Source organism: Panicum virgatum, chromosome 1K (genome assembly GCF_016808335.1).
Source record: "Panicum virgatum strain AP13 chromosome 1K, P.virgatum_v5, whole genome shotgun sequence".
Taxonomy (NCBI): domain Eukaryota; kingdom Viridiplantae; phylum Streptophyta; class Magnoliopsida; order Poales; family Poaceae; genus Panicum; species Panicum virgatum.
Genome location: NC_053136.1, coordinates 49,828,140 through 49,843,709, shown reverse-complemented (window position 1 = coordinate 49,843,709; position 15,570 = coordinate 49,828,140). Strand labels below are relative to the sequence as shown.

Here is a 15,570-nt window from a genome sequence, read left to right as displayed (position 1 = left end):
TGGAACGGCGATACACGGGCTCCGGACCTTCCCCTCTTTCCCCCACCACCCACTCCCCCGCTCTCTCCCCTCATGCTCACGGGGAGCAGCGCCGCGCTCCTGCAGTCCGGTTTGTCCATGACACCCCTCCTACTGTAGCCTCCACCGTTCGCCGCCCCCACGCCCGCTGTGCTTGGCGTGCCGCCACACCTTTCCTCCCCACTCGCTCTCCCACCCCTACTAGCGATGCTGCCGCCAACGGACATGACTTCGTTGGGGTCCACATGCCCCCAGTGGACATGGAGCCCTGCCGGCACCTTGCTTACGCCTTCGTCGAGCCTGAGTGTGCTGACCCAGGGCTCTTCATCCGCAGTGCCCTGGAGCAACGTGGCGGCGACCCTCCCATCCGGCTGGCGCCCTCTTCCTATGGGACCATGATAATGGTGTTCAGGCACCCCCTTTTTCGGGAGGAGATGCTGCGGTGCGGCCCTTTCTTCCACGAGGGCCGTCTTCTGCGGCTAATCCGTCACGAGGAGGCGGATTTCAGGTTCGTCTGTCGCTACCGTCGCTTGGCGGTCCTCGCGGCGACGAACTACCCGCCGGAGCACTAGACTCGGGAGCGCATCACCCGCGCGTTCCAAGTGTACGGGCACGTCTGCTGCGTCGACAAGGAGTGTATCCGGACCGTTGGGGACCACAGACCCGACAACAACTATGGCGCGGACATTGCTGATTACTCAGCTGTCCGGGTGTTGGTCCTCCTCGACAACGAACTTCTGGTCCGCCCTGGCCTGGTGATGCGCAACTTGAGCAGCGGCCTGGCCGGCATCGCCAAGGTTCGCGTGGTGAAGGTCTGGGGGCACCCTGACGGCGCCCCGCTCCCCACCGAGCAGGACTTCTCCGACTGGGGGGACGACGATGGCTTCGACAACCTCCCTCCCCGGCGCGCGGCATCGGCGCGTTTTGATCCGCTCGGCCGCTCAGAGCAACCGCGTGGCCGCCAGGGGGTCTGTCGCGCGAGCCCGGGGCGCACAACTTCACACGACCACGGTACTTGCCGTTCGCTCGGCCCCTTGCTTTTCCCTTCTGTCCCGTTGTGGACTTTTGTGGAAGGCGCAGTGTCCGCTCTGGCACGTGCCCTCTCTTTGACTGGCGTTCCACAGCTGACGATCCGGGAGCTCCCTACCCCATCGCGCTCGGCTTCTCCACCACCTCCGTCACCTTCTCTCAAGCCGGTGGACGTGCTTCATCGCTCTCCCTCACGCGCTCCCTCCTTGGAGGACTTGCTGCTCGAGGAGGAACACGAAGTCAGCGTTCGCCGCCGTCGTGCTCGCCGCAAGCGGGCGCACGACTCCGCTGCCAAAGCCCGTCGCCGCAGCAGCCGCCTTGCCGCAAAGGAGGACCCCTTCTACATCGACGCCACTTCCAAGGCCACGCATGTCAAGGCCTCTCAGCTCGACCTGACACGTGCCTCTGCTCGGATGAAGGAGGCTCTCACCAGCTCTGGCATGCTCCTGTGCCCCTGTAACATCCCGAAAATTACCCAAAATAAATCGTGCGCTAAAATTTTGCTTCGTCGTTGAGCTCGAGATCCCTCCTTGAAACCCTAACCCCAGTTTTCCGGAATCCTCCCTGTTCCGCCGGATCTCCCGATTCCCCAAAGACCCGACACCCGTATCCGACACCCTGTTTCCCCTCGACCTGCGCGTCGCGCTCTCGCGCGCCCGGACGCCAAGCGTGGCCGACCGGCTCCGCGATCAGCGCCGTGATCCCGGCGCGGACCTCTCTCCCCCTCTCTTTTTCCCTTCTCTTTCCCCTCCTTTTTCTTTTTCTTTTTCCCATTTTCTTTCTCTTTTCTTTTCTTTTCTTTTCCTCCTTTTCTTTCTTTTCTTCTCCCCTCTCCTTCTCTCTTCTCTCTTCTCTCTCCCCTTCCTTTCTTCTCTGCCGCGCGCGCCTGGCCCGCGCCCTCCCCCCCTTCGCCCCCCTACTCGCCCGACCGTGCCCCAGCTGAGCACGCCTCCCCCCGGGCACGCCGCCCCTGGACCCCGCTCCGGCCACGCAGCGCACGCGCCGCCCTGCAGCGGCTCGGCGCGCACCGGCCGCGCCCCGCGCAGCTCGCCTTCGCCCCGCTCCCGGCCGCTGCACGCACCCACGCGCGCCCGCCTGCCCGAGCGCGCACACGCGCACAGACGCGCCCACGCCACGCGCACGCGGCCGCGCCGCGACCGGAACGCCCGCACACGCCACGCCCTGCCCCCCCTCGTGCCCACGCCTCGCCACGGCGCCGACCGAACACGCCGCCGGCCCCGCTCGCCGTACTCGCCCACAACACCGGTGACCCCCGCACAGCGTCGCCTGCGCGCGGTCGCCGCCTCCTCGACGCGTCTCGTCCCGCCTCGCAGCGCACGCCGCCTCCCTGTGCGCGCACGACGCTGGCGACCCCTCTACAGCGCCGCCGTTGACGCCGCCGCTGCCCCGCTCCCCGCTCTACCGCCTTGGCCGCCTATAAAAGACCCCGCAGAGCCCTCCCCGAGCTCCACCGCCACCGCCGCCCCTTTTCCCCAGCCCTGCAGCGCCGCCGTCGCTCACCACTCCCACCATTACCGCCGCCGCGAGCAGGCCACCGTGGAGCCCCCATTCCACAGCACCGCAGCTCGAGCCGAGGTAGGCAACAGGGTTCCCGAGCTCCTCATCCCCTTTTCCCCTCGAATCCGGGCCGCAAGCAGGCGCTGCAGCGCCGCCTCATGTCCGCCGCCGCTCGCCGCCGCACCCCGTCGCGGCCAGGCCAACTCAGGCCATCTCCGCCCGAGCTGTGGCCGGGAATCAACCTCACGGCTCCTTCTCTCCCTTTTCCCCCACTCCGGAGCCACCCCCGAGCCTCTGGCCGCCGGGACTGGCGCCGCCGGCGCCCCTCCATCCCCTTCCTCTGTTCTGAACGAGAGGAAGGAGGGGGAAGAGAGGGCTTTTTGCCCCTAGGCCCTTTCTTTCCCTTCTAATTACTTAAGAAACCCCACCCCTTTTAAGCCTTTTGCAATTAAACCCTTACCCTTTGTCATATTTCCAAAACAAACCCCCCACCTTATAAACTTAATTACAAATAAAACCCTGACCCTTTTTAATTAACCCAAGAAACTTCTAAAATATAAACCAAGCCCCTGCCTACTTAATCTTAATTACAATTAGGTCCCTGGACCCCTGTTTAGGGCCTAAATGCTCCCCTGACCTATCATTTTATGTGCCTAACGACCCCGGTTTAACCTAAAATTTTACCCCGCCTCTCCTAGCTCAGTTGTGGCCATACCATTCAGAAACCATCCAAAAATAATACTCTATGCTCTATATTTCATGTGTTCCCGTTTCGAGCTCGACGACAAATCTTTATTTTCTGTGTTTTGATTGTGTGCCTGTTTGTGTGCGCTGTAGACCACGGAGTGAATGAAGGAGAACCCGTTGATGAGCAGTGCTGTGAGCAGGTGAACGAGGACCCGTTCCGCGACCCCGAGCCCGAAGGTCAAGACTTCCCCGAAGGCTTTGAAGACGGCAAGTTCAATCCCATCCTTTGATGCATGTTTCTGTCCTAGTTTTATAAACACAACCCAAAGGCCTATTTTATAAAATTGCATATGTACTGCTTGCATGAAAACACGGTTGGATAGCCACCCCTTGATTTGTGATGACCATTCCTTGACCACCTAGATTAATGTCTGATTTTGCTTGGACGTTAATCGATATTAGAACGCTTAAGACTTTACTCTTAATATGATTTATTTGATAAAGAAAATGTGTGCGTGTGGGAAGGGATAAAATGTGGATTTCGAAAGATGAGTATGGACGAGATGGACGGCATTTCTGTGTGATTTGCCGATTGGTGTGCTTGTGCCTGTGTGGCAGAGCAAGGAGGGAGATATCCATCTTGTCGTGTCTAAGGACCGAGTTGGTGTGTCATCTCACCTAACTCCATTATCGTGCAAACCACTCGACCGTTGAATGGGCAACGGCGTAGCATAAATCCCACTAGTTGGTGTGGTAGCCATCAGGAGAGCTGAGAGCAACGGGTAACTAAGGAAAAGGGATAAGCCCCGAGTGACTTATGCCCGGTTATACCTAAGTGAACGGTCAATGACCCCTTGGTGCATCCCGTGATGGCTAGTCAGGCTTAGCTATGGTGGGTAATGGCTATGTTGGGATCTACACCGACACGACGGTGTTCGAGTTGTGGTATCCTACTTGTGGGTAAAGTTGCACACCTCTGCAGAGTTAAGAATCTATTCGAATAGTCCGTGCCCACGGTATTGGGCGAGTTACGGTGTGGTCACATAACTAGTGTTTCTTTGGGATGGGCGGGTGTGAGTTGTTTTTGAATTGGTTCCGGCAATTGTGCCGTGTGCTACGACGGACGGGGAGTCCGGTAGCAGTTTTAAAAACCTGAACTCTGTGTTACTGCAAAAACTGTTTTCTAAAAGGTTTTTCGTAAAATAAGCCCCTGCATAAAATGTCGTTTTTCTGTAAATTAAACCGTAACCTTATCCTTGATTTACCTATGCATATTATTCTGTTATAACCCCCTCCGTGGGTGTGGTTGGACTTGCTGAGTACGTTTGTACTCACCCCACTCTTACTTTTTACAGAAGAAGACCCGGACTTCGTACCAGACGACGCCGAGTAGGGTTATCGTTCTACACCCAACCTTGCCTGTGGAACCGGCCCTGTTGAGATGCCTCCGCTGTCGCAGTACTCTGAGCCCGTAGTAGACCCTATGTGGTTCGCGGTCTGGTGTTATGTCGTAGCCTGGTTAATTATTATTATCATCTGTATCGAGTGTCCGCCAAGGTTTGTAAGGTTTTAAACCATCTGATGTAATAAATATGGCATCAGCCTCCTGGGACTGGTGCTTTGTATCGCATTTAAGTCTTCTCTTATGAGGGGACGCTTCAGCCCCGCTCCTGCCAAGATCTCGACGAACAAGCTACGTTGCCTTGGTCGTGTGTGCGGTCTCCCTGACCTGTCGGACACCGAGGAGGAGGTGGTGACCGCGGGCTGATGTGCCCGGCTTCTTGTCAGTGTTGTATTTATCCTTCTAGAGGATGTAGTTTAGTCTATCCTGATCCTGTTGTTCAGGATAGTGCTCTGTCTGTTGTCTGGTTGTTGTTTGGTGCCGTTGTCTGGTACTTGTCTTGTGTGTGTGTTCGGACTGATGCCTTGCTCGGCCAACACAGTGGTTGGGGTCCCGGTTTAGAGGCAGCCGGTGTAACTTGTACGCGCTCATGTGTTGTTTCGTGCTCAATCAATTGTTCTGTTCCGTACCTTGCTGTTGTCCCTTGTCCCTCCGTCTTTTGGTGCCTTTTGTGTTGTCCATGAACAGAACGTTGTCCTTTGTTTCGTGGAATGTCCGCGGCTTGGGCCATCAGAGTCGGTGTGACAACGTCCTCTCTTAGCTACTCTCTGTCCGTCCGTCCTTTGTGACCTTGCAGGAAACCAAGCTCTCCTCTTCTTGCTCTGTTAAAAGAAGCTCTTTCCTTCCCTCTCGCCTCTCTAATTGTGTCTCTCGTGATTCCGTGGGCGCTGCTGGAGGCATGTTAACCGCCTGGGATGCATCCATCTACAGTTTGGGTGCGGTGTCATTGTGCCCCTTCTCTTTGACAGCCTCCTTCACATTGTCAGTCGATGCTATGTGCTTCTTTCTGACTAATGTCTATGCACCTTCTGTCCGTGAAGACAGACCTGCTTTCTTTAGTGAGATTGCATCTGTGGCCTCGACTGTTCAGGGTCCTTGGATGCTCCTTGGCGATTTCAACCTCACTCGGTGTCCGGACGACAAGAACAATGATTGTTTTAACGCTTCCGAGGCAAATCGCTTCAATGATCTTATCAACAGCCTTGGGTTCATTGAAATCCCCCTTGTCGATCGGGCCTACATTTGGAGCAACCGTCGAGATGTCCCCACTCTGGTGCGTCTGGATCGTTGCTTTGTGAACACTGACTGGGATGCGGTGTTTCCGAACACCACGCTGCGCTCGCTCACTCGTTTTGCTTCCGACCACATCCCCCTCCTTGTCTCGGCGTTGACCCATGTTCCACGGAGTGCTTGCTTCCGTTTTGAGAACTCCTGGATGCATCACCGCCTCTTTCCTCAGGTCGTGCTTACGGCTTGGGAGCGCCCAGCCTTTGGGAACACCGGGAAGGTGTTCACCCAGCGACTAAAACACTGCAGGAATGCCTGTAAAACTTGGTCTCGTCGTCTCTCACCGATTGACGTCCGGAAACAGGACACCAAGGTGTTGATCAACGCCCTTGATCTGTTGGAGGAGCAACGTCCTTTGCTCCCCAATGAGAACGCTCTCCGATGCCTTGCCATCCGGGGGCTGCGTGATGTGCACTCGGAGAAGCTTGCCTTCTGGAGACAGCGCTTCCACACTCGCCTCACCCTGGAATGGGATGAAAATTCCAAATTTTTCCATGCTGCTGCGAGTGGGCGCCGAAGACACAACTCCATTGCTTGCCTTGAACACGATGGAGTGACCACCACTGCCCACAGCGCAAAAAGTGACATCCTTCATAATTTCTATTCTGCTCTCCTTGGTAGTACGCCGCATACCGCCTGGAATTTCGATCTCGGTGCTCTCTACCCTACTTTGACGGTTGCTTCTGCATCCATCTCCGAGCCCTTCTCCATGGAGGAAATCACCCGTGCACTGTTTGCCATGGATGTTCATGCCAGCCCAGGGCCTGATGGCTTTGGCCCTTCCTTTTACAGGCATTTTTGGTCGGCCTTACGGGACGACGTCCTGCAACTCTTCCATGAATTTCATGATGGTAGTCTTGAGCTTGATGGCCTTAACCGTGCTCTGCTCGTCCTCCTACCCAAGAAGGAGGGTGCTCGATCTGCCGATGGTTTTCGGCCAATTTCATTGCAGAACTGCCCGATGAAACTCTTCTCAAAAGTGATGGTGAACCAGCTCAAACCACTTATCCCCCTGCTGGTCGACCCGGATCATACTGGTTTTGTACACGGGCGCAGTATCGCTGAAAACTTTGTCTACGCCGCGGACCTTCTCAGTTGTTGTCACAAAAGGAATGTTGCTACGGCGGTCCTCAAGCTTGATTTCAGAAAAGCGTTTGACTCGGTTTCCTGGGCGAGCCTTGACGCCATTCTGCAGGCGCGTGGTTTTGATGCTCGTTGGCGACAATGGACTGCTCACATCCTAAACAGTGGGCGAACGGTGGTGCTGCTCAATGGTGTTCCCGGGAGGTGGATCACCTGTTGACGTGGTCTGAGGTAGGGTGATCCAATGTCACCATACCTCTTCATCATTGTCGCGGATGTTCTTCAGAAGCTCATCCAACGTGCTTCTTCTGACGGTGTCCTCTGCCACCCTGTGGATCACTCCCCCCTTGCCCTGTGCTGCAGTACGCAGACGATATGTTGGTCCTCACCAAAGGAGATGTTCCTTCCATGCTTGCCTTGAAGTAAATTCTTGACAACTTCTCCACTGCAACCGGCCTGTGTATTAACTTCCAGAAATCCACTTTTGTTCCCATGAACGTGAACGACACAACTGCTGCTCAAATGGCCACGGTTCTTGGCTGTACGCTGTCCTCCTTCCCCCAAACCTACTTGGGGCTTCCCCTCTCACCACACAAGCTGCGTCCTTCGGATTTTCAACCCCTGATCTCGTCCTTTGATCGGTATCTAGCTGGATGGAAGGCACACCTCTTAATCACTGGTGGTCGCATCGTCCTAGTGAATGCTGTGCTTGGTAGCCTTCCCATCTATTTCATGTCATCCACTCTCCTCCCAAAAACCGTCAGAGATCAGCTGGAAGCCAGGCGCCGTGCCTTCTTTTGGACTGGTGAAGATAAATGTACGGGCGCCAAATGTTTGGTGTCTTGGGAGCGGGTGTGCCAAAGCCGCGATGCTGGGGGCCTTGGGATCAAAAACATGGAGGACATGAATCACTGTCTACTGATGAGATTTGTCCACAAGCTACATGAGGCTGAGCCCTTGCCTTGGAAACGTTGGTTTCTCTCCCATGCCAGTTCTGATTTTGTCAGTAATCCCGACTCATACCTGTCTAAACTTGTCCTGGCCGAACTTCCCCGCTACAAGTCTGTGACCAAAGTTCTAATCAGGGACGGGTTCAGGTCTCCTTCTGGCATGATAAATGGTTGCTTGACACTCCTTTGGCCGAGCGATACCCTGCCTTGTTTTCACACTGTGTTCGCGACATTGCCACTGTCCGAACCGTTCTACGTGATGGTCTCCATCACCACTTGCGCCCACGGCTAACTCATGTTGCCAGGAGGGAACTAGTGGACCTGGAAGACTCCCTCTCTCACGTCGACCTTCAGTATGTGCCTGATTCTCGATTGCTGGCTCTCGTGGCGCATGAACCTTTCACTACTCGTGGTGCCTATCATGTTCTCCACGCAACCTCTCAGTCCTCTGACGTCCCCAGGCTGTGGAGCGTTTGTCTCCCTACGAAGATCAAATTCTTTGGTTGGCTACTGCACCACGGTCGTCTTAACACGCGGGCGCGACTCTTCCACAGAAACATCAAGCCCAGGGAGGAATCATATTGTGAACTCTGCACTAGCACTTTAGAGACAGACACACACCTCTTCCTGAACTGCCCCAAGGCCCTTGCTGTCTGGTGCCGCTTGCAATTTGTCTTGACCGACACCACCCTCAAACGCCCCTAGGACTTTGGCGCTCCCACCACTCTCCCGACTGTCCTGCGGCTTGAGATAATGATGCTGCTCCTTTGGAATATTTGGAAGGCTCGAAATGACTTGATCTTCGAACACCAAGATCACTCTCCCTCGGAAGTGCTACGCCGTGTTGTCAAGGACATCGATGATTGGTCCTGCAGATACAGAAGACACACCGCCGAGATCACTGCTTGGCACGATTGGATTGCACACTCTTGACTCCTCTCCATTCTCCCTCAAACCTCCTGTAATCTCCAACCTCGGTATGCCGAGGATCACTTGTAACCGAACTAACAAGTTTCAATGAAATGGGTAGGTGGGGATCTCCCCCCGATACAGTTCAAAAAAAAAAAATCGCGACCAGGGACCTTGTGCGACAATTGAAACAAGTTCAAGGGCCTATCTGCACAACCGTAGACTCATATGAATAGTGCTGCGAAGGGTTATTTTGCAATAAATTGGCTGAAATGTTGAAAAATCATAGTAAATCATAAAAAAATCAAAAAAATGCAAACTAAAATTTGTTGGATTCCTTGTTCTAATATCTACAACTTTTCTTAAAGGTTGATCTTAAGTTTCTAAATAGTTTTTGCTCTAGTTTACATATTAGTTTAAGTGGCTGTAAACTTTGAAAAATCATAGTAAATCATAGAAAAATCGTAAAATAGAAAATGAAGATGTTTTGGAATTCTCGTTAGTAGATATATGCAGTGGGTACATAATATGATATGTGTTAGTAGAAAAATATTGTCCTAGAATTTTATTTATATTTGTTAGGAATAAATTTATATTTATAGTTATATTGCTCCGTTTGCTATGAAATTTTTATGGTAGGCTGTTCATGTGATTCATATGCTGTGGCAAAGGTGTTAGATTTATTTGGTGCATGTATACATGAGTTAATGATTTAATATTGATGCTTTAACGTTTCTTCTATTAAAAATAAATCCCTATGGATAAAAGTCATGAGACTTAGTTCAAGACTTTAATTATGTAACATACATTAGTTTTGCATCTTTACAGGACCATAGGAGCTATAAGTGTTATCCGGTGCATTTCACTCCTTTTTGCATCAACGATGTTGTATTTAACAATAGTACTTTATAAAAGCTATTAAAAATCATCCAAACTATAGGCTCTGTATTTACAATTAAAATCCCACTTTAGAGTAGTAGTATTTATTTTTGAACCAAAGCACCTATATTTATGAAATGTTTGCAAATTTTCTAGCTTGGCTTTGTAATTAAAATGACCGTTAAGTAGTAGTAAATATGATTTTATTTTAGTCTGACAAAATAAATAGTGCTATAGCTCATAGCAATGTCTGTAAGTGCTGGTTTTAGATGATCATGTATTGATACATTTGTTTATGATAATTATGCTCTTTTCGAAGTGTGATTCATCTTTTCTTTAATGTCAAATGATATATTGTATAGTGTGTTGCACTTTTATGAATGCTTTGCGCGTTGTACTTTCATACATTTATACATATGCATTATTGCACCTCATTTAGGTACGATAGATGAACCACGTGAAGGACGTGATATTGGAACCGAACACGAAGACGATGTTTGGTGAACATATCCAGAAGAGGCAAAGAATCAGGAGTACATGCTTGGACCGGAATACTCGCCACCGAGTGTCATCTAACAAACACTGACCTAGTGTTAATCCCAGGCAAGCCTATATATTTGAAATTATGACACCTATATATGTATTTATTACTTGTGCATTACGTTTCAGGAGTTGATTGGAACCCTAGTTGCATGATCCCTAGGTTTTCTTGAATTATACTAGCATGTATAGGACGATAGAAATGATATGCTTAATAATTCTCGATAGAAGTCGAGTGACTTTTTGCACTCGCGAGATATAGGATACTTAGAAGTCGAGTAATTTCTGGTTACTCGCGAGATATAGGTTATATACTTATATACAGTACCTGAGTTGTTGAAATTGACATGGAAATATGAGACCGGACGGGGAATGATGATGATATATAGGTATGGCAGCAGGACAGGGTTCCTGGGTGTCTTAGTCCCGTCTGTGTTGGTTAAGGACCGCTCGTTGTCTGGCCCTGTGATCGAGTTTGAATTGTACTAGCCGCATGCTGGGAGTAGGAGGTAGTCGAAACCGGTAAGCCGAGTACTGCCTTGCTTCGAAAGTACAGGACTCATTCCCACCCCTTAGGGCGAGTCGAGTAGTCGCGGAGAATTGGGATGCATGTATTTATTTTTTGTGGTCTCTCGTTGAGCTCGGCTGACTATACGCTGGTGGGGCGGTCCTGTAGTTCGAGGCGGGGAGGGGAATGGTTGGTTTGTATTGTCCGACGGGGCAAATACGTGACGTGTTGGTTAGGTCCACCTTGCAAGGTTAAATCGGATCGATTCGCCGTCAGTCGCTCTCGGATATGAGCACCTTGATCGCAGCACCGCATCGTAGTAATGTGTTGGAATATGAATGATATATGAGGAGGATTATTTTGAACTGTTATTTAATGCTCCATCATGATTGCTCTAGTTAGGAGGCAAATATTACATGATGGTTACCATACAAAAATCCTGAGCTAAAATATGGAAAATAAGGATTCACTTGTAGTTGTTTTTCTGCAAAATAAACTACCAGCCAGAAAGCTTTGCATGTCTAGATATGTGGGCTAAGTATACCCAATAATCGGGTAAGTCTTGCTGAGTATTAGTTGCTCAGGGTTTGTTGTTTACCCTATTTCAGGTATAGGAGCTAACCCGGATGCACATCGGTGGGCTCGATGTGACGTCCTCACGTCTCCGTATTTATCGTTTTATTTCAATTTATTTTAGTTGGTTTCTAATGAAAATCTTCCTCATGTTAGACTCTCTCTACCGCTGCTGTTATCTATTATATGAACTTTAATTTGTAAAAGTCATTTTGTAAATATCTTAATATTGTTTACTATTTTGTAAAATTGTATCATGCTGGTACCGTTTGCGCTCGCCGTCGTGCGAGACTTCTGGTGTGTTTCGATCGAGCCGTGGGTTGGAAACAAGCTGTCAGGTTACACTTAATTAAGCTAATGCGCCTGATGCGTTCAAATGATGGCCATTACGCCCAATTAAGCCGTTTAACTTGGCGGTTCTGTCACAGTCCTCCGCGACGCGGCGGAGGTCTTGGCACGCGTGGAAGAGCGCCCAGATGGCCACGACTAGTTGGAGGGCGAGATACAGCAGGATCCCGGCGATGGTGAAGACGCCGGGACGGGTTAGTCTGTCCGGCCATGCATTCGGGGAAACCTGCGGCGCGGGCACGCACGCACGGAGAGACATTGAGAGAGCTGAGACCTGGAAAGACTAGAACTGATCGATTAGCTGCGGCCTGTGGGCTGTCAGCTGTGCGCTATGGGTATAAATACTCTGATAGAAAAGAGAAGACTTCTTGCTTTCTGACTTTGAGTGATCCAATCATCAGTTCTTCTGACTCCATGGAAGTCGTTGGAACTGATGATGATGCTACTGATAGGATTTAAATACCAGGTCAGTTCTCGATCAGCCTCAGCCATGACCTTGGGCTGCAGCTACGGGACAAGGAAAGGAATGAAATTAAAGACTAATTTGGAGTCCATGATTGGCAGGAGCGGCACCGCACTTCTGATGGGGAAAAAGTACACTATTTGAGCTTAATTTGCTACTAGGTAGCTTTTCCGGGCATGTCATTTGACCAATCTTGCAAGGGACATCCCTTGGACTTTCGAACATTCCAATGAGGATGTTTTTTTAAAAAAAAAGTGAATTTCTCTTTTTTTTTGAAAGATAAAGTTAATTGCTCTGGGAAGGCAGTACATGATGTACGGACTGATGGCATAAGTGCCGTTGCTAGATTGTTTCATCTGAGAATACTGCACGCGCAAGGGATCAGTGGGAAGTGACAGTTTGGATTTGGATGAGAAACCGTCCAGATGCATCCCCTTAAATTTCCTCCTCTCTACATCGACGCTGTGTGCGATAAGTTTTATGATTCAAAGTTGAAATTTCGAGTTCAAAAACGACAACAACATTTTCAAACTCCTGATTTGTTTGCTTGACCTACAAATTGATCAATTTTAGTTCAAGGGCAAGTGTTCGAAGTTGACGCTTTATACACATAACACATGGATTCCTGCCCAAATGGACAAAAGATCACACATTCAAACATGTACTACAGTACTAGTGTAGTTGGAATTTGGAAAACATGCAGAAGCGACAGCATTCATACACGGAACGGCGCATGGCAGACCCAACTACCACATGAATATCTCCACATATCGCATGCTACCACTATCTTTCAGTAACAATCTCCACGGTGTCGGCGGCCGCGGCCACCGCGCCGGCGCCGCCGTCCTTGCGCTCCGCGACCACATCGGCGCGGCAGACGGGGCACCGGCGGCTCTTGCGCAGCCACGAGTCCACGCACCCCGCGTGGAACCCGTGCCCGCACCTCGGCAGCACCCGGCACCGGTCGCCCGCGCGGAACGCCTCCAGGCACACCGCGCACTCGCCGCCGGCGCCTCCCTCCTTGACCTCGTGCCACGGCAGCTCGCCGATCTCCTCGGCCGAAAGGCCGGCCCCGCCGCCTTCTTCCCCCGCGTGCCCCGCGACGCGGCGGGAGGGGCGCGCGCGGAAGAGCGCCCAGATGACCGCGGCGAGGTGGACGACGACCATCAGCACGAGGCCGACCACCATGACGACGATGCGGTGGTGCGCTGGTCCCGCCATGCCGTCGGAGCCTGACGAACTTGCTGCGCCCGCATGCAGGGACGGGACCCTTGCAAGGCTGCAGCCGAGAAGAGCTGGGGCGCAGCTATATAATGAGAAGGCAATGAGAACCTCAAGAGCTGACTTGCCTGCTTCTGACTTTGTGACTGCCCCATGGAAGTTGGAGCAGCGACGCTGCATCTTGACAGTTTGAGCTGTTGACTATCCCTTTGGTGCGGGCAACTCTCGGGATTTAAAATAATCTGGCTGGCAATGTTGCGTGCGCCGCGCCATCTGTCCGTACATCACGTACGACCATCGATCCTCTAGCGATTCGAATGTCCAAAGGTTGTGTGTCTTGCATTGCATCACAAAATCTCGATTGCTGACTTTGATACCAGGTGATGCACGAATCTTTGACAATCAAGCCCAGAACGCAAACTGTGGCTAACAGTTTGAAAACATGAAGCCATCCAGGTGCATCCCCTCTATCCATCTAGGGACGAATCTAGTCAAGGGACGGATCCAGTCAATGTATAAAGAGAGGCCAGGGCTTATCTTCCAACTACTCCTCCTCCTCCTCCTCCTCCTCCTTCATTCTTTCTTTCAAAAAATTAATGGAGGGGCTTGGGGTATCCATTAACCTTGGGGAGGAGCCCCCTCACCCCTGGATCTGCCACTGCCTCTATCTGTACCCGCGGCTGTTTTTCTCTCGTCATCACTAGTGACTCGAGATCGTCATATCCCCTGCACGCATAACTGCATAAGTGATCAATATGAACTATAGGGTTAGACATATGGTGATTAAGTGTTGACATTTTGATTTCCTTAATCGAGCTACGTCCCATGAACCAGGTCCTTCTATTCATGTGGGCTTGACACAAGTGAAGTATTGTTCAAACTAGACCTAAACATTCTAGGCCCAATACAAGACCGCGATCCTAGTAGGGCCAGGCATGTTTTTTTTAAAAAAAAGATCAAACCTGTACAATAATTTGTTTTATTTATTTTTAATTGGAAAGAATGAGAAGCCTAAGCCCATCCAAAACAAGCTACAATACGTCAATACTGTCCATAGGATGGGTGTGGGAGCGAATTTTAGGCCCAAAGGTAAATGGGTTTTTTCGGCCTTGGCCGGTTGGCCCGACTTTTGCACAGGTCTAGTCCAAACTACCTTTACGAAACAAAAGCATCTACTGTCATATGTTCAATTTGAAAAGTTAGTCTATGGAATTGAACTTACGAAATACCTCAGTTGGAAATCATATGGATGATTACATCTGCAGCCCACGCATGCAAAAGCAACTGATTTATGGAAACGCTGTCCTAGAAGAAAAAAAAGCTTTGGTCGACCAGAATTTTAATAACAAAATCTTTTACCAATGTATGGCTTGCCGACTTTGGTAAAAAAAAAGTCACATGAAGATGTATGTAAATGAGATTTTTTTTTGTCCTATCATTATCACTAAAAGAAATCTGAACTCCTTTTTACTATTTTATAAATCTACTCTTAAATACCTAGGGAAATACGTTGTTGCTATTTTTGTGGGTGAGTGAAAACAATATTCACTGTGCTCCTTTCGTCCTAAATTATCAGTTGTCTTGGCTTTTCTAAATATGTAGATTTTGATGTATACCTAAATATATCATATATCTAGCTAGATGCATAATAAAAACTATGCATCCAGAAACTCTAAGACAACTGATAATTTAGAACGGAGGGGGATAATAGCGTGTTTGATTAGCGGATCGTCCTCATCCGACATGTGCTATCCACACGGCCTGTTTGGTTGGCCGATGCTCTTATCCAAAATCCAACCCTCCACGCTGTTTGGTTTGAGTCACGGTATCATGTATTCATGTCGCCCGTTGTCCATGGGTCCCATGGAGAAACATCGACTGGTGCAGGTGTTTGGTTTGCGTCAACTTTTTTTCGCCTATGAGCATCTTCGAAATTTAAGTCGGTAAATCCTTGAGGAATCACAGGCGTCTTTTTGTCGACGAAAACATCGCCTACCACTTAAAGCACAACGTCATTAAATTTTAGACTAATATTCACTGCCGCTGGAGTTGAACCCAGGACTTAAGGTACTGCTAACGCTGTTGTAACTACCAAGCTACGTACCCGGTTTGAATCCATTTAATACTGAACTGTCAACTTAACATTGTGAGACTA

At 50.4% G+C, this 15,570-nt stretch overlaps 1 protein-coding gene across 1 annotated transcript; it reads right to left on the bottom strand.

Annotated features, from left to right (window-relative positions):
• Positions 1–12,858: 12,858 nt before the first annotated feature.
• LOC120657661 (E3 ubiquitin-protein ligase ATL23-like) lies at positions 12,859–13,920 on the bottom strand. Its single transcript, XM_039936062.1, has one exon. The coding sequence runs from the start codon at positions 13,593–13,595 to the stop codon at positions 12,978–12,980; it is 618 nt and encodes a 205-aa protein (XP_039791996.1). The 5' UTR covers positions 13,596–13,920; the 3' UTR covers positions 12,859–12,977.
• Positions 13,921–15,570: the final 1,650 nt, after the last annotated feature.